Below are 19,163 nucleotides of genomic sequence, written 5' to 3'. Positions count from 1 at the left end.
CACTGTCTTTGCCTTCTACACCAGGGAGGGAGTTTGGGATCCTTGCTGCATGTGAGTGGGCAGGAAAGAGGCCATTCTGGGACACCCTGGGAGTTTGAAAGCTCTGGAGCAGATCCAGAAGGCAGCCTTGAATTAACCTTTGAAATGAAACAGCCGTGAGCCCGTGGTAAGGCATCATGGGACCGGGCTTTGGGAAAGTTGGATTTTAAGGGACTAGAGCAAGGGTGCCAAAGAAGTGTCAGACTTACTGCCGCCTTGTGCTGCTGTGCAAATTCAGCCACAGATTAATTCTGCTCCCAGCCATTGGCTGCTCCACTGCTTCACCAGCCCTGTACCCTCACCCTAGTTGTCAAAAAACCACTGAAATCCTAAAGAGGAATGAAGAAAAGAATTCCTAGATGCTGTCAATGTAAACCATGGAGGCCTTATTGAAGAGGGTGTTCAGAATCACTGTCTACCTTAAGTGATGGGCGTCATAGAGAGGGAGTAAGCAGCGAGACTGCACGTGATGCAAGTAACCAGAGGAAGCTGGAAGCCACAGGACTGAGGGAAGCACAATAAAAACTGGACTAGGATTTGAGGAAAACTGGTCCTTCCATGACCCAGTAACGGGTCCTTGAACAAGTCACTTGAATAAGTCCTCCTGGTTGCTCCATTTATAGAGTTAAATTGAACCAGCTACCTTCCATTTCTAAAATGTCGAGTCTGTGACCAGCTAGCTATGAAGTCTGACACTGACTTTTAGTGCCAGAATAACTGCTGCCTCTCGACTCTTGAATTTTGGAGGCAAAGTCTTTTTTTTTTTTTTAAAAAAGATTTATTTTATTTTATTTGAACGACAGAATTACAGAGAGAGGTAGAGACAGAGAGAGAGGTCTTCCATCTGCTGCTTCACTCTCCATATGGCTGCAATGGCCAGAGCCACGCCCATCCGAAGCCAGGAGCCAGGAGCCAGGAGCTTCCTCCCAGTCTTCCCGCATGGGTGCAGGGGCCCAAGAACTTGGGCCATCTTCTACTGCTTTCCCAGGCCACAACAGAGAGCTGGATCAGAAGCGGAGCAGCTAGGAGTAGAGCCAACATCCATATGGCCAGGCTCTAAGCCACTGCACCACAGGGCTTTCCGCCGCTGCGCCACAGCACTGGCCCCATGGAGGCAGAGTCTTAAGGTTATGGGCCTTCTAGGGAGTCTTTGAGATCAAGGACCTAAGACTTTGCAGTTGGAAAGACTCTACAGTATGTTCAGAAGTTCTTGTGGGCAGACCTTGTGTCTAGTATGGAGCTTGGCATAGAGGAGACATAGGGGATGTGTTGTGCGGTTTACCAGGTTACAGAGTCCACTAACTTATGGCCCTTGAACTGCAGCTTTAAACTGACCTGGGTGCAAGGCATCAAGACAGAACTTGGAGTGCTTTGTCTGACCAAGTCTCTGACTCCTTTGCTCAGGGCTCAAGTGAGGAAAGAAAGGTGCTTCCCAGGGTTTCACATATTTGTTACTCAACCAACATAATACTGCAGGGGCAGACACAAAGAGGAAAATCATATTTCCAATATGAAACATCCAACGGTACAAAGTGGTGACATTTTTAACTTGGTATGAGTAGATGGTAGTGACCATGATACAGCATATGTTTGTGAGCCATGTCATCTGTAATTCCTTATAGACCAATTGATTCTTCTCTAATGTCTCCTGTTGGATTTCTACCTGATTTTATTACCGGTGCTCATCCAGATCCACTGGGGAATGAGGCAGTTTTGCTTTGTTTTCTTTGGCCAAGAGTCCCTTGATCATGAAAGCCACGTGAGAAGATACGGAGTTAGTCAAGTACACAGGTTATGATGCTGGGGAGAAGAGAGCCTTTTTGGCGTTCAGTGACACTTGTGGTCAGAGTGCTGTTAGTGGAGCCCCAGATGCCTATTCCAATAGCCCTTTGAGAGCATTGGCGTATAGGATCAACCACAAGACATAGTGAGTTTTTCCTTAGGGAGTCTTCACTGGTAAGGAATCAAATAACATAGTAAGTTAGAACAGCAGAGATTTTCACCCAAATGGGGAATGCAGCTTTTTCCAAAATTAGCTTCTTATGGGAAAAAAACTCATTAAATCAATATTAAAGGTTATAAATTGAAAAATAAATGTTCCCTCCCAACTCTCCTTTTCCCAAGATTCTCCAGAAGTAACTCCTTAAATATTTTTAAAAATCCATAAATATTTCATGCATATGAAAGAGTATTTATGATACATATTCTTTATGTAAATATTAGATGTATTTTAATAGGTACATATTTTAGTTCCATTGTGATATTATGCTAAAAATTCTGTTTCATAATATACTGTTCTGTTATGTGCTTTTTTCACTTAAAATTTTTCACTATGAAATGTTGATCCAGTATTTTATCACATATGGGAAACCTTCTGACATGTCAGGCACTATGGTAGATGCTGGGAAAATGAATGGTTATGGAAAATAAAACCCAAAATAGCTATAAAAATGGAGCTGTCTATCCCTATGTGGGAGTGAGCATGTTGTTATAAGTGTTCAAGCAGAGACTGATTGATTATTTAGAAATCTAGTAGAGGAGTTTCTGGAATTGAGTTGGATCTCGATCTTCTTAGTAGCAGCTTTATTGAGGTGTAATCACATAACATCAAATTTAGCCTTTAAATTATACAATTTAGGTTTTAGTTTATCCACTTTGTTGTGTAACTCCCATGGCTATCAATGGCAGAACATCATCTTGGCCTTCCCCCTGCAAACTCACACATTAAAAATAAAATAATAATAAGAATAATAAATACACATTAGCAGTCAATCACCATTACCCAGACCTAGTTTAGCGCTAGAAACCGCTAATCTTTCTGTCTTTATGGATTTCCCCATTCTAGACATTTGATATAGTGAAATCATACAATATGTGAACTCAAGTGACTGGTTTCTTTGTGTATGATATTTTCAAGGTTCAGCCATTTTGTCACTTTCAGTATTTCAGTGTGATTAATCTAAGAACAGTGTTCTATTGTATGAATGCACTATCTTTGTTTATTCTCTCCTTGGTTGAGAGACAGTTAGTTTCCTTCCACTTTGTGACTTCTATGAATAATGCTGCAATGAACATTCATGAGCAAGATTTTATATGAAGTACTTTTAGTTCTTTTGGGTGTTTGCCTAGGAGTGGAATTACAGAGTCACATGATAACTGCCAGACTGTTTTCCAAAGTGGCTATACCATTTTACATTCTCATTAGATATTTGTGAAAATTCCAATGTCTCCACATCCTCACCAGCACTATTGTCTACATTTTAGTCATCCTAGTGGCTGTAAAATGGAATCTCATTAAAGCTTTAATTTGCGTTTCCATGATAACTAGAGATGTTGATCAGCATTTCATGCCTTTCTGGGAATTTGTATGTCCACTCAAGTGAGTTTTCCCTTTTGAAATTGGGATCTTTTTTTTTTTTTATTGTTGAATTGCAAGAGGTTTTTAAAAAATATATTCTAGATACAGATTCCTTTTGTGACACATTATTTGAAAATATTTTCGACCAACTGTGGGTTATCTTTTCAATTTCTTGATTGCCTCATTGAATGAGTTGGGAACTGTTTGCTCCTTTTCTGTTATTTTGGTAAGAATTCGTGAAGGAATTGTTCTTTAAATATTTGGTAGAAGTCACAAATGAAGACATCTGTATCTTGGATTTTCATCAATAATTCAGTTATTCTAGTTGTTGTAGGTATACTTAGATTTTCTATTTCTTCTTGGACAGTCTTGTTAGTTTTTGTCTTTCCAGGAATTTGTTCATTTGTCTAATCTGTTGGTGTATAATTGTTCACAGTATTCCTTTGTAATCCCTTTTATTCTATAAAGTCAGTAGTAGTCTTAACTTTAATTTGAGTTTCTTCTTTCTTTTTGCTTTGTCATACTAGCCAAAGGAATTGCCCTTTGGTTTTTCTTTTCTGTACAACATTTATTTCTCCTCTAATCTTTATTATTTCATTTATTCTATGTGCTTTTGGTTTATTATACTCATCTTTGTGTAGTTACAAATCTTTTCCTAAGATTGATTTATTTATTTGAGAGGCAGAGCTACAGAGAGGCAGATGCAGAGAGAGAGAAATGGCTGTAACAGCCAGAGCTGAGCCGATCTGAAGCCAGAAGCCAGGAGCTAATTCTGAGTCTCCCACGTGAGTGCAGGGGCCCTAATGGGATGCCGTGGATCTCTTCCATACCATACCAGTGGATATCTTCCACTGCTTTCATAGCAGAGAGCTGGATTGGAAGTGGAGCAACCGGGACTCAAACTGGAGCCCAAATGGGATGCCAGCAGCACAGATGGCAGCTTTACCTGCTACGCCATAGCACCAACCACTGTGTAGCATCTTAAGGTGGACTATAAGGTGACTGATTTGAAATCTTGTTTTGTATAAGTTTTTACAGCTCTAAATTTCCTCTGAACATTGCTCTCACTTCATTTTATAAATTTTGATATGTTGTGACTTTGTTTTTATTAATTTCAAAGTATTTTCCAGTATTCCTTGTGATTTCTTCTTTCACTCTGTTTATTTAGGAGTGTGTTGTTTGCTTTCCACATATTTGTAAATTTCCAAAATTTCATTTTGTCGCTGATTTCTAGTTTCATTCTGTTGTGGAGGGAAAATTTACTTTGTTTGATTTAATTCTTTTTAAATTTATTGAGATTTGTTTTGTAGTAACATACGGTCTACTCTAGAGGATATTCCATGTAAATATTCTGTGTTGTTTGGGGTAGATATCTATTAGGCCTAATTGGTTTATGGTTAAAGCCTTGTGTCTCCTTATTGCTTTATGTCTATTTACTCCATCCATTACTGAAAGTGAATTATTATAATAGCCAATTATTGTTCATGAATTTTCTCATTCTTCCTTCAATTATGTACGTTTTTTCTACACCTACTTTGGAGCCACATTGTTAAGTGCATATATATTTGTAATTGTTGTCTTTCTGATAAATTGATTATTTTATCATTATAAAATTTTCTTTGTTGTCCTTAGTTACAATTTTGTTCTTTCTATGTAATATTAGTGTAACTACTTCATTTCTCTTTGGTTATGGTTAGTATGGTATATATTTTCTCATATTTTACTTCTTAACCTATTTGTCTTTGAATCTAAAGTATGTGTTTTACACATAGTATGTAGTTGGATTGCTTAAAAATTTTTTTTAGTGGAATCACTTTTAAACACTAGAGTATTTAATTCCTTTATACCTAATTACTGCTAAGTTAGGTTTTATATCTGCCATTTTCTACTTGTTTCTTATGTATCTCACATCATTTTTATTTTTCTATTCCTCTGTTATTGTCTGCTTTTGTGTTAAATAGATATTTTCTAGGGTACTATTTTAATTTTCTTGCCATTTCTCTTACTGCATTTCTTTCCGTTATTTTCTTAATGCCTTTCTTGGAGTGTATAATTAGAGTCTTAATTTATAATGATATTAGGTGTTTCTTGGGCATGTACACAGCCCTGTATGTGCATGTGGTCTTCTTGATTCCTAGGAACCTGTTGAAGGTTTTCAAAGCCTCTTATGGACATCTTATTCATTGACTTTTTATTTTATTGTCACATTTTTTATTTGCCTCAATTTTTTAAACCACCTCAGGGTGTGGCAGTGATCAGTAATTGCTATTTGGGGGGAGGGGGCAAACACTCAGGGAAAAAGGTGTTTCTCCTTGAGGGAGCTCTGAGTCAGGTAAGCTAAGACAAACCCTGTGAGTGCTGCTTTCAGGAACTTTCGGACAGACCACATGTGACCTTTCTCTGGGGAAGGCATTTTGGGGGAATTCCAAACTCATCGCGTCCCCTCCAGTGGCTTCTGTGAAGCTGCTTCTGTCAGGCTGTTTGTTTTTAAGGCTACACAACGGCTGGGGTGAGAAAGTTGGCTTTAGAGCAAATTCGAAAATATCAAAGCTCAGTATTCTTCACAAGATTCAGCCATTTCTCTTGCATAAACACTTCTCGGGTTGTTTCAAGCCTTTGGCTGCCTTTCAGAGTTCAGAAGAAATATGACTATTTGATTTTTTGACAGTGTTTTTATGCCTTTTATGGAGGAGTGAATTTTTGGAGATCCTTACTCCATTGTCTGAGAAGTTAGATCTTTTAATTAGATCTTTTAATCCTACTTATTCAGTGATTCTCAGCTCTGATATTCTTATTTGTATAGCTGTGAGGGGATAAATACCCACTTCTACTTTACCACCCGTGTTAGTGACTCGAAGAGGAAAATTGGGAAGTACTTTAGGTGTCAGAGGAACCCCCTGCAAACATAAGGTCATTGCCCTCTTGTGGAGTGACCTGTTCTTCAAAGAGAGCATGCTGCAGTGCTATATTTATTCAGCATGTGTAAATCACCCAGTGCTATGGAGAACCAAGAAAGAAAGAACAAAGACCAGCTAACAGACATGGAAAAACAGGTGTTTCCATGCACAGGGTGTGGTTACTGTAATTTAGTGCTAAACTTCCTGGTAGCTAAGGTGAAAAGGGGAAAGCCATGTGAAGTTCTTACTGTCTGAAAGCAGAACATAAATAAATACATTTCTTAGAGCAAATTTTTCCTGGCACTGATTTCTAGGAGGAATTCACTAAGTGCGTCCTGATGTAGTGGATAGATTTCTTCAGCCACACTCCTCTCAATGGATTCCTGCCCTCTGAAAGCTCCAAGTCATAGCAAGCAAAGCAGGAAGTATTCATGGAAGAATGGGTGGAAATGTTCAGGGACAGGTTCGGAGGGAAAGGAGAGAACACGTTCCACAAAAGGGAAGGGGAATTAGGGAAGGCTTCACGACAGTCGTAACACTTGAGGAGACCCGTGCAGGACAAGTAATATGCTGATTAGTACAGAAACATAGAGTAGCACTTCAGGTGGGGATGACAGCAGTGGCAATGGGAAGGTGGGAACATATTTGAAAGAGATTTTGTGGATTTAACGAACAGATTTTGGTGACAAACTGGGTATGGGTAAAGGAAGATGCAATTCTGTCACTTAGGAGGGGATGTGGATATTGGGTGGGGGATTGCAGTGAACCTCCAAAACTGCACTATGAGCAACCGTGATGAAAAGGGTGGCCAAAACACTAACAGCATGCAGCAAGCACACATTGTTTACTAAATGATGTGTAAGTCTCACAAGAAGTAGAAAGAATTCTGAAAATTGAGAGCTAAAGAAGACAAATAATTTGCCTGTCTAGAGCAGGTTAACAAATTCTTCTATAAAGTAATGGATGGTAATTGTTTCAGGCTATTTGAGTCATGATCTCTGCCAAAATTTCTGCAGTCATAGTACAAAAACAGCCATAGGCAATTTATAAATGAATGAATGTGGTTGTGTTCCAATAAAACTTTGTTAACAAAAGCAGGGGGAAGGCTTTGTTTGGCTCATGGCCTATACTTTTCCAATCCCTGGTCTACAATGCATACTCTTAAATACTCTGTATGTATTCTGCTGACCTCACCAGTAATTCTCACCCTGGATAATCAATAGGCATGGATAGCTATATAATGAAAATTCATGCAATTGTGGATGAGCATGGCCTAATTATTCATCTGGTCTGAGTTCTGCTGTTACAGAGAATCCAGACTGATTATACTACTTCCTTTTATAGACATCAGCTTATATTTCTGACCCTTCACTTTAAGGTGTTTTTTATTCTCCCACACTGCCTTTCTACTGATTTTAATTCCTCCTATTTGGAAGATAGGAGGTTTAGAGGGTTTAGAGGTTTAGAGGTGGGGGGGGGGGTAGTACAAGAGAGCAAAGAGATGCTAAAAACTTTGGCTCAGTCTTTGAGTTTTGGCCTAGAAATACTTTGCTGTCTCTTTGTCCCATACCTTCAGAGTCATGTCCTCTCTACCTTTCAGGTGATAACTATAGAATCTAGTTTGATAAAAGTCTTCAGTCTCTCACTGGGAATGGTTTTTGGGAGTCTTGTCTTCTGTCTTTAGGTGAGATAACATAGATACTTGGTATTTTGCTCTAGAGCTGAACCAAGTGAGGTGTAGAAGACCTTTGTAGATCTATTGATAACTCTGACAACTATTTACTGAACACTTACAGTGTCCACATCCCACATTGGAGTGCTACTTTGAGTTCCAGCTCTTCCACTTCTGATCCAGCTTCCTGCTGATGCATCCTGGGAGGTATATGGATGATGGCTCAAGTGCTTGGACCCCTGTCATCCATGTGGGAGACGTGGATGGAGTTCTGGACTTCTGGCTTTGGTCTAGCCAAGTCCTGGCTGTTGCAGAAATTTGGAAAGTGAACTGGTAGAAAGACGATTCTCTCTCTCGCTCTCACTCTCGCTCTGCCTTTCAAGTAGGTGAAAGTAAAATAAACACAAGGAGGTCTGGTGATGAGTTGTCCTTAATAAGGTAGTGACCAAGTCCAGTGAGAACCTCCTACCCAAGTGTCTGCAGAGATGGTTGGTGTTGACCAGTGGTTCTAGAACTTATGTGGTTTGGTCAGTGATTCTCATACTTTGGTGTGCATGAGAATAGACTGGATGTGCCTGAGGAATTCAGATGTCTGTATTGCAACTGTGATGACTCTGATTCAGTCTGAGGTAGCTCTGGGAGTCTGTGCTAAGCTTTCCAGGTAATGCTGCTGCCATGTGAACCATGAATCATGCTTTGGGAAATGTCAGTGGCATGGGATGAGTCCTGGACTGGGACTCAGGAGAAAGGAATTCTGGCCTTGGATCTCCTCCTAATGAGCCACCTTGTGTAAGTTACTTCCCATGTCTGGGCCTGATTGCTCTATAAAATCAGGAGGTTGGACTAGATCAGCGAATCTCAGACCAAGCTGCATAAGAGAGTCTCTTGGGGAACTTTGACAGAATACTGCACTGTGCCTGAGTCACACTCCCAGAAGGTCCAGGGCCCAGATAAGCACAGTATTTCCACATGCTGGGGAGGAGTGTCTGTGTATGCCTGTTTACAAAGTTTCCAAGTGACTAATTGCTGGCCAGTGTTCCTTCCCATTCCAGAACTCTGCATCTATACGGCACTCATTTTTTCATTAATCCTGTTATGGAGGAAGAGTTTTCTATATAAGACAATTTCCCAAATTAATAAAGGATACCAGATAATTATTAAAGAGTAATCATTAGCACACCAACCTTTTAATTTCACCCTACTTTAATTTCTCTTATTAATAAAGCATCAGAATCTTTTTGATGATTTAAATTTACCACTCTGATCACTAATTTGTACATTAATTCAGCCAATGTACATTTGGTATCCACTAAATGTTAGGTGCTTGTGAAAGCAATGTTATTGTACATTTGAAAGATGGATGAACCATGGGTCAGTAATAATAATGAGAACTAATAGTCAACATTTATTAAGTGCTTACTGTATGAGAGTACAGTCCTTTAATCCTCACAGTCATCCTCTTCAGCAAGTACAATTATATTCTCATTTTGCAGATGGAGAAACCAAGGCATGGGGGAGTCTCTTTACTTTCTATTGGGGTCACACTGCCAGTTGGGCACAGCCAGGATTCCAGTGAGGCCTTGAGTCCTCTGTGTGATCTAGGAGAAAGTTTTCCTCCAGACCCTCATGTTCCTTGTGTGCTGAGTGACATGTCAGGCCCCTTTGAGAACTCATATCTCACAGGCTATGTGCATCCCCCAGATCCCTCAGGAGGTCTCTCACGTGCATCAAGGAGAGCCTGCGCATCTTCATCGACCTGAGGGAGAGAGACAAGGCTGCTGAGGCCTGGCTTGGGGCTGGGCGGCTCCACTACCTCATGCAGGAAGACGAGCTGGTGGAGCTGTACCTGCAGGTAGGCCTCCTATGACCTCTAGGGGAACTGCTCACTTGGGTCCTTTAGGGAGGCAGCTGTACTTTCCAGACTGATCAAATGGAACCAGAGAGGGGTGATGTCCATGCTAAGTGCATAGCAAAGGGTCAGCCTGGGGCTGCTCCTGGGTCATATGAAGGAGACTAGAGTAGTCTAGTAGGCTCAGTGCAGGTGACAAATGGCATAGGCCATGAGTCCCCCATACACATGTGAGTCCTGGGAGGATGTCACCTGTCAATGTTAAGTGTCCCCATCTGCCAAAGTCAACACTTGCCTTGACTTCAGGGTTTTACTGCAATTTGAGGCAAGGTTGGTATGTGAATTCTCTTACAGCTTTTTGTCAGTTTGCATACTTTTAATGTCTGACATGTGATATAGTGTAGTGATTAATGGCCTTGGTTTGGAGACAGAGAAGTCCACAATGAGATCACAGGCCATCCAGTGTCAAGGGCGTGACTGTTCATGAGCTCTTTGTGCCTCAGTGTCTTTGTGGTTGGACCTTATTTCTTTCCATATGTATCTCAGTGCAGAAGGAGAGTGTTCGAAAAGTTCATGAGAAATGGGCACTATGAAAAAGCTCTGAATGGGTATAAAAATATTTTTGCACCAAAACTTACTCATCTGTTAATTCCCAACTTCTTTAAGTACCCTTGTGTGTGTATGTGTGTTATAGTAAATGCACAGTAAGCACTTGCTGAGTGCTCAGGACTTAGTAAATACTCAATAAATGACATAGTGCTATTATTGTTATATACACATAATAACATTAAATAATATGATGGTAGGTAAGGTTTTATTAACTCAAAAATGTGCCCATCATGTTTTCTTCCTTCCCGTTTTTGTTTTGTCTCATTGTACTCTCCCTTATACTATTATGAACATGTGCTAAATTCCTTTCTATGGAGATTTAATACTGACTGCATCATATTGTTTACAGCTTCCCATGGGCAGGAAACTTTGCTAAATGTTTCACTTACATGATGCGGTTTAATCTTCATTACAACGGTGGTAGGAGTTTCCATTATAAATCGCATTTTAAAGACGAGGCTCAAAGAAGCTAAGTCATTGGCCAAGGTGATACAGCCAGTAGGTGGTGGAGCTGAGAACTGCACACAGACTATCTGACTTGGAGCCTTTACTCAAATGCTGCACCATTCTGGATGGGATTTTAGAGCTGGAAGCCATTCTCAGCACACTTTTTTTTTTTTTTTTAAGATTTAAAAAGCAAGATTTATTAGAGTCAAAGACCTCCAGCCAGAGTGGCATGGATGGGGGTTTCCAACAGAAGAAACGCCCCCCCCCCCCTTTTTTAGCACACATTTCAGTCTCCCTTTTATGCTGAAGCCCAGGGGGAGCTGTTAAGGCTGTGGCTTGCATTGATGGCAAAGCTGCTGACTCTGGTACTCACTGCGCTGCCCTGCCTCTCTCTGTGTAGCCAAACCAGCAGTACCAATCAGTACAGTTCAGTACAGTGTCCTTCCCAGCACTTAGATGTTCACTGGCTGGAGCTGGTCCCAGGTCCTACCAGTCCGAGGCTGCCACCTAACTTGATGTTCCATGGGTCACTCCTAGCAAAATCAAGTTTTCTCTAAGTCTCCTGAGTTGCTACAAATGTGCTGCAAAAATGCAGCCATACATTCTTCACAGTTCACCTTCTTCATCACATTTGGTTTAGGTGCAATGTGACATAGGCTTCTAGAGATAAAATGATTGTAGGGCCGGGGGTGTGATGTTAGCCTGGGAGACAGTAGCATCTGTTAGTCACTGAGGAGATTTTGTGTTATGTTTTTATTTCTTGTTTTCCCTGAGCCTCACTGTCTCTCTCTGGAAAGTGTTGGTGTTGGAGCAGATACAGTTTTGGTCATGTAGACAATAAGTTCATGGTTTAGCTATATCCATGTATCTTCAATATTATTATTTACATATTTTGGTTTGACCAAACTTCAACATAGCTTTTTATACTGCACCTTATCCTAAATCATACTATCCAAAATCACCTTTGATTTTACTGATGTTTTTTTCTAAAACATATTTAATACTTAACTATTAAAGCAGAAGCTTTTCTGTTTGGCTTATGATATACTGCTCTATATCACCACTAGTACCACCAAAAGTGATCTCTCATACCACAGTGGGGAAATGCCAGACAAGAGGACTGTGGAGCTTTCTCACTGGCCCTGTGAGTATATAGGACAATTCAGGATTTGGGGACCTGCAGCCAAGGCTCAAACTGCGTGGCATGGAGCTCATTCCTGCCAGTCCTGTGGGGGCATAGAAACTCTTCTCTCTGCCTTTGGCCATCTCTGTCCTACCCAGGCAGCCATCCAGTCAGCCCTGAAGTCAGAGGAGCCCTCCCTGGCCCTCAAACTCTACGAAGAAGCAGGTGATGTGTTTTTCAATGGGACCCGCCACAGGCACCGTGCAGTGGAGTATTACCGAGTAAGTCACAGGCTCTGTGGGTGCCAACTTGGGCCCTGGTGGGCAAGGACACACTGGACTCAGCCTGGGCTCTCTTTCCCTCTCTTGCTGATATTTTTTCCCTCCCTTCCTTATCCACTGCCCATACAGTTGCCCTTTTTTTCCATCTAGCAGACTCTCAGAGAAGGGTCTGAGAAACTCAGTCATTCTCGTGGTTGATATAATCATTGGCCCTGGGACAATACACCATAACAACTGGAGCTGTTGAGTGCATAGCACTTTAAAGTTTTCAGCATACACTCACGTTCACCAGTGTCACCCACTTGTCACTGTGCATGGCTAAGAACATGGTGAGAGGTGATTTAAAGGGTACATAGATAAACATTTTCATTTTCATTTTACTATGTTCTTATTGCACAAATGTTAGCATACATTTAAAAATTAAAAATTTATAATACCAGCTTATCACACCCATGATTTCACAGATATTGCAAAGGATGAGGCAAGAAAATAAGAGTTGATTTAAAAGATAATATGAATGAAATCAATGTCCAGTTAGAATAGACATGAATTGTTGTCCATCACCAACTTGAGTTTTAGAAACCTCATCTTGTTTGACCCTAAAATTTCCTTTATTCAAGTATCAATTCATTTTATTTTATTTTATTTTTTTAGTTTTTTTGTTTGGTTGTCAGCATTATCAAGTACTCACCATATGCCAATCACTGAGCTAGGGGCAATGACACAAGAAACAGACCCTTGACTGTTGAGGTCTTTATTCTCATATGCACTTTGTAGAAGAGAACCAAGGCTCAGAAGGTGATGTGACTGTCTCAAATTCTCCACAATAAAATAACAGAAGTGAGCATGTATTGAGCACTTTCAGGTGTCAGGTACAAACTCATATGTGTAGATTAGTACTGGGGGTGCTTAAGGGAGAGGGGAATAATTTCCTGTGCCTTGCCTGCTCTGAGTTTCTCCAGTTTTAGGAAGCCTGATGACATCTGGTTGTTACACTTTTAGTATCTGAGCAGAGCACCAAGAGCAAGGACCATGAGCAATTTGAGGAAAGGAATGCCTGTCCCCTTCATTTAGCCCACCCAGCCCCTACCAGTAGAATATAGGCTCCAAGAGTTTGGTGTAGACCATGTACTGAGCCTCCTGACGCCTCCTCCTCAGACGGGTGCTGTCCCATTAGCAAGGCGGATGAAGGCCCTGAGGACTGAGCTCCGGATTTTCAATAAGCTGACAGAGCTGCAGATCAGCCTCGCAGGCTATGAGAAGGCTCTGGAGTATGCTACACTGGCTGCCAGACTGAGCACAGTCACAGGTAGGTGGTTCTGGCTGTGGGGCAGACATATAAACTGGGTCAGCACTACTTCACAAAGCAGTAACAGCCTCAGCTCCGGAGTCGGACTGCGTGGGTTCAAATCCCAGGTCTAACAGTCAAGGACCGACCCTTCGTTAAGAAACTGGTTAACTTCTAGAAACCTCAAGTTTGTTATCAGCAAATCAGTATTAAAAACAGTGTGCATCCCATGAAGATCAGTGATTATTCATATAAAGATCACAGCACAAGGCTAGGTATATCAGTCCTTGGTAGGTGTTGCCTTGCCATGTTAATTAATATTATAATCGGTATTATTCCCTGAGTACAGGTAAGTGATATCTTAGACTAAGTGCTGAGTTTTAATTGATTGGTTAGTCAAATGCACATTTTCCCATGGAAATGAAACTCAAATGAAAGTTAGATTCCCGTTAACCTAACTGACAACATAGCTGGAAGAGCTTGCATTTACAGCCACAGCTGGTGGGAAACAATGTAAGCTGTTAACACGGAGAGGGCAGAACAATAAAACACAACACTTGTCTTGAATGTTGGTGCTTGAAGAAAAGCAGGTGTGGTTAGCAAAGCATTAATCAGATATGGGGGCAAATGGAGTCGTCTTTGATTGCAGAAGGGACTTCTGGGTATTTTCAAGGGCATCAGTGTGGATGGTACTGGACTTTATTGTGTCTGATTGTTTGTTTCACTCGCCTCACTCGTTCTCGCCCACCTTAAGCATCATCTGGGCGATAGTATCTACTAATCTCAGGAAAGGCTCTAGACTTTGGTCTCTCCCAACCCCGCCTCCAGTTTCCTCTGAGAACTCTTTAGCCTTCCCTGGGCAGGAGCTGAAAGAAAGCTCTAGGAACCTTTATGCATGTCTTCCCTGTGCCTGTATTTTTCCAAAACAGGGAATTTTCTCTTCTTGGACTTTTTTTCTTCTTCTTTTCTTTCTTTCTCTCTTTCTTTTTTTTTTCTTTCTTTTCTTTTCTTTTTTTTTTTTTTTTTTTTTTTGCCAAAATTTGGCTTTTGGCTCTTTGAAGCTCGAAAGTGATATTTTTAGATGGCATCAAACAACAGCCTTGCAAGTATCCAAAGACACAATTATAAACCTTTGTTCCCTGTGAAACATCACTTTGTATTAAGGTGATTAGTTACCAAAACAATAAGCCTCCCAAATACCAAAATAGCAAGTCATAGACTTGCTAGAAACCACTGTTTTAAAGTCTGGTTTAAAAGTGAACAGATCTCTATAGTTCCTCTGAGACCAAAATGGGTAAAGGAGCTAGAGAGGGCCTGCTGCTTGGTGGCAGCCCGAGGAGGCTCTCTGAAGAGAGAGACTTGCATGTAGAGATGACCATTATACAGAGGTATTCGTTGTAAGGAACTTAGCTACTCATCAAACTAGTCTGGTCCCCTGTCCCATAAGAGGGATTGAGAAAGCATTCTTTCCTAGAATCCTGAGTTACAGTGAGAGCTGCAGTAGGATCATCCTGCACGGCCAGCATGCATGTTCTACTTAGCCACTTCACAGTCACTTGTTGTAGGTGCACTATTACATTTGCTTGTGGGATTGTATAAGGAGTATCTGTGAGCTATGAGATGATGAACTTCATGAGGTGGGCACCTCTTCGGTAGTGTTCTCTCTACCCCAGGCACAAACCTTGACATCTAATGGACAATTCAAAAGTTTTATAGAATGAATGAGTGAGTGGATGATGCAGAATGTTGGCTGTAGGATATCTCTTGCAGTCTTCCAATTCCTAGGAGATAAGAAGCAGGAGCTGGTGGCCTTTCACCGCCTGGCTACAGTGTACTACTCCCTGCACATGTACGAGATGGCTGAGGACTGCTACCTGAAGACACTGTCCCTCTGCCCACCCTGGCTGCAGAGCCCCAAGGAGGCCCTGTACTATGCCAAAGTGTATTATCGTCTGGGCCGACTCACCTTCTCCCAGCTGAAGGTAGGAGCCGAACTTCCCAGGTAACGTGAGCACAGCCATCCAACTGTAATTTCCTGACCCCACAGAGATGGTCAGGAGACTTTGGGGTGGAGCTGAGAGAACCAGTGGGCCACAATGGGGTATCTTGACTCCCTGTGGGGAGTGGCTCCACAGGGATGGGATGGCCATTTTCACTTAACCTCACAGAGACCTCACAAGTACTCTTGTTTCTTCTGAGGATACAGCTGTTAGGTCCTCTTTGTCTTCATCCTGCTAGGATTTCTGTGGTGCTTTATCTATCAGGGACTCTGAGCACACTGCCTAGTACCTGAAAGCTCCCTGAGTCTATGAAAATATGTGACTCCTGCACACAAAGGAACTAGAGCTCCATATTTAAAATCAAAATGAATATTTCATCATATGTCCACACAATGACATAGATCTACTATAACATTTCATATAAAGTTGTATAAAACCAGATTTTGCATAAATATGATGTAAAAATTCCCAAATTAAAAGCAAAATGAATGCTTAGTCATATATTCACAAAATGTTGTATGTCAAAATTTCTTATACAGTTTGTATATGAATTTTATAAATAAGACCTATAGGTGCATATTTTATAGTATATGTGGTAATGAGGTGCAGGGCCCCCAAATATGAGCACGCCTGGGTCCTAACAAAGTGAAAGCCCTGATTCTCCAGCTTATTATGCTGGAGGTATATCTAGAACTTTCTATTTTTACAGTTACTTCTAGAGCTGGGTTTTTGATCTGTAGTTCTCTCTGACAACTCTGATCCTCAAATTGTGACCCCAGATTTGGCCTCCCTTTATCCGAGGTCCCTGGTCTCTACCGCACAACCCTCACCTCTTCATCCAGTGGTTTCTGAGTTGTGCCTGTGTTGGGTCCCCAGGGAACCCTAAGGGCAGCCCTGCCATCCTTTTCTCATTTGCCCGACTTTGTTTCGGGTCTGATTTAACCTCAGACTTACAGGGATCAGACCTCCCCTTCTGAAGCAATTGTTCCTCATCTGTGCCATGCAGAGAGGGACAGGGGCAGTGAAGGATTCCTGAGCCGGGTTGCTGTTGCCCCGCAGCTCCCAGGATGTGGTTCATAGACAAACTGTATGTGATCTGAGGGCATCAAACAAGGACCCTAGAGAATGCCAAGGGAAGAACACAGCTCCAACAACCTTAAACAAAAAAGACGATTTATTGGCACAGGTAGCTGGAAAGTTGAAGTATATATTTAGCTTCAGGTGGTTCTGGATCCCAATCCTCAAATGCTGTCATGGATTTCCCCTCTGTATCCCTTAATTCTATGTGGTCTCTGTCACTTTTTGCTATGTGGCCTCCTTCCACTCAAGTTCCTGGCAAGCTCAAGCCCACATCAAACAGGACGAAGGACCATTTTCCTTCACACTGGAAAATTGTGGGGAGTGATGGATGGGTGAGGTTTGGGTCATCTACCTGCCTCTGAAGTAGCATGCCCAGAGCAATAATGTATCATGGTTGGCTGAGCCTGGGGAAGGAGCCACTTCTATGCCTGGGAAGGAGGAGTACAGTGGATAGCAACGTCAGGGGAACCCTGGAAGGGAGGAAGTGGAGTTCCCCTTGGAACTGGCAGATGGGGATGAGATGTGGCAGACAAGAACTTGAGATTCTAGCACAGCTGGTCCTGGAAGTATTCATTCCTGCTGTCTCTTCTTTGCCCCCATACCATGAGGTTAGGATGCCCACGATGCCACTGAGTACTTTCTGCTGGCCCTGGCAGCAGCGGTCCTGCTCGGTGATGAGGAGCTGCAGGACACCATTAGGAGCAGGCTGGACAGCATCTGCCGGAGCGCCTTGTGGCACAGCAGCCAATCCGGATGTTCTGCAGAGAGGGCGCGGTGGCTGAGCGGGGGCGGCCTGGCCCTATGAGGGGAGCCGTGCCTGGGCTCTCAAATGCTATGTGGGAGGGTCTGAGTTCAGCACCGCTTCGCAACAAGAAGAGCAATGCCCAAAAGGAAAGGGGCCCATTCCCAGCCACACCAGGAGCAGTTGATGGAGCAGCAAGGAGACGTCCTGGCTCTGGGCTCAGCATTGGGAACCTCTTCTAGTTGACCGTAGCCCTTCTACACAAACAGCATTTGGAATGCACTTTTGTAATTCTGGAGAAAAAGAGAAACCTTTCCTCGGTGAGAAAATCAGGCCGTGCACTGGTGAAAAGGCAGGCGGAGTGGAGTTCCTGTCATCACCCAGTTTCTCAGGGAAAGAGTCTTCCTTTGGCCAGCTGAGGAGCCCGTGGCTTCTTTCTCTTCTTTGCTCGGAGCAGAAGGAGGTGCCACTCTGCATGCCCACAGGTACTGGTAGGAGACAATCCACCATGCTCTCAGTTCCAAAGATACAGCCTTGGAGTGGCTGGGTGGTGCGCAGGGTGTGCGAGTATGACTCAGGCTCCCATTTCCATCCTGCCTGGAGCCTGTACCCCTACACAACCTCCCAGAAATGCCAGGGAAGCTTCCTAAAGACCAAGGCTTGAAAACGCAGTGTTAAGGAAAGAATTACACCAATGGCTTGTAAATACTGTATATCATTAAATATCACCAATGTGCACACAAATGCATTTTGTCTTCTTTATTCAGAGGGCCAGGTGAGATGGGAGACTTGAAGGATGGTAAACGCTAAAATGTCTTGCTGATCTCAAGGTCTCTACTTTGCAAAATACCTCTGTTTGTTTTTTTTTTGAAGATTTTATTTATTTATTTGAGAGGTAGAGTTACAGACAGTTAGAGGGGAGACAGAGAGAAAGGTCTTCCTTCTGTTGGTTCACTCTCCAAATGGCCGCAATGGCCGGAGCTGTGCCTATCAGAAGCCAGGAGCCAGGTGCTTCTTCCCAGTCTCCCACATGGGTGCTGGGGCCCAATCACTAGGGCCATCTTCCACTGCCTTCCCTGGCCACAGCAGAGAGCTGGATTGGAAGAGGAGCAGCCGGGACTAGAACTGGCACCCATATGGGATGCCAGCAACACAGGTGGAGGATTAAACTACTGTGCCATGGCACTGGCCCCGGTACCTCTGTTTGATACTGAGTATTTCTCAGCACTCTGAGCAGCCCAAAATAATGCATTATCCTGCAGTTTTGCAAGGCTGGAACCCCAGAGAAATTTTGCAGGTCCTCTGGCTGAGGATAGCTCACCAGGCTGCAATCAGTGTCGTCAGGGATGCCATCCTGTCAAGTTCTACTAGAGAAGGCTTCCAAGGTCACTCATTGGCAAGGGGCTGTGCACAGTTGGTTGCAGCATGGGCTTTCATGGGGCTCCTCACAACATGGCAGCTTGCTGTGTCAGAGCCAGCAAGCAAGAAAAGAGGAAGTCACTGTCTTTTTTTTTTTTTTTTTTTTGACAGAGTTATAGACAGTGAGAGAGAGAGAGAGAGAGAGAGAGAGAGAGAGAAAGGTCTTCCTTCAATTGGTTCACTCCCCAAATGGCCGCAACAGCCAGTGCTGTGCCAATCTGAAGCCAGGAGCCAGGAGCTTCTTCCTGGTCTCCCATGCGGGTACAGGGGCCCCAGCACTTGGGTCATCCTCCACTGTCCTCCCGGGCCACAGCAAAGAGCTGACTGGAAGAGGAGCAACTGGGACGAGAACACGGCAC

General features: G+C 42.6%; 1 protein-coding gene across 8 annotated transcripts in view; it reads left to right on the top strand.

Annotated features, from left to right (window-relative positions):
* SH3TC2 (SH3 domain and tetratricopeptide repeats 2) overlaps window positions 1-19,163 on the top strand; it is a 100,800-nt gene that overhangs the window by 46,366 nt on the left and 35,271 nt on the right. For 2 of the 8 annotated variants that reach the window (XM_051843483.2, XM_008255236.4), the window contains exons 13-17: window positions 9,668-9,818; window positions 12,153-12,275; window positions 13,434-13,584; window positions 15,334-15,545; window positions 17,257-18,129. The exons of 1 other annotated variant lie outside the window; for it this stretch is intronic. In XM_051843483.2, the coding sequence (XP_051699443.1) occupies window positions 9,668-9,818; window positions 12,153-12,275; window positions 13,434-13,584; window positions 15,334-15,545; window positions 17,257-17,448 (829 nt within the window). In that variant the 3' untranslated portion in view covers window positions 17,449-18,129. Of the gene's footprint in view, window positions 1-8,090; window positions 8,174-9,667; window positions 9,819-11,938; window positions 12,276-13,433; window positions 13,585-15,319; window positions 15,546-17,256; window positions 18,130-19,163 lie in introns of those variants that run through there. 5 more of the 8 variants (XR_011389809.1, XM_002710298.5, XM_051843486.2 and 2 more) reach the window with 5 other exon arrangements.

This window comes from Oryctolagus cuniculus, chromosome 6 (genome assembly GCF_964237555.1).
Source record: "Oryctolagus cuniculus chromosome 6, mOryCun1.1, whole genome shotgun sequence".
In the NCBI taxonomy this organism is placed as follows: Eukaryota; Metazoa; Chordata; class Mammalia; order Lagomorpha; family Leporidae; genus Oryctolagus; species Oryctolagus cuniculus.
The sequence above is the reverse complement of the archived record's forward strand: the minus strand, read 5'-3'. Positions and strand labels throughout refer to the sequence as shown.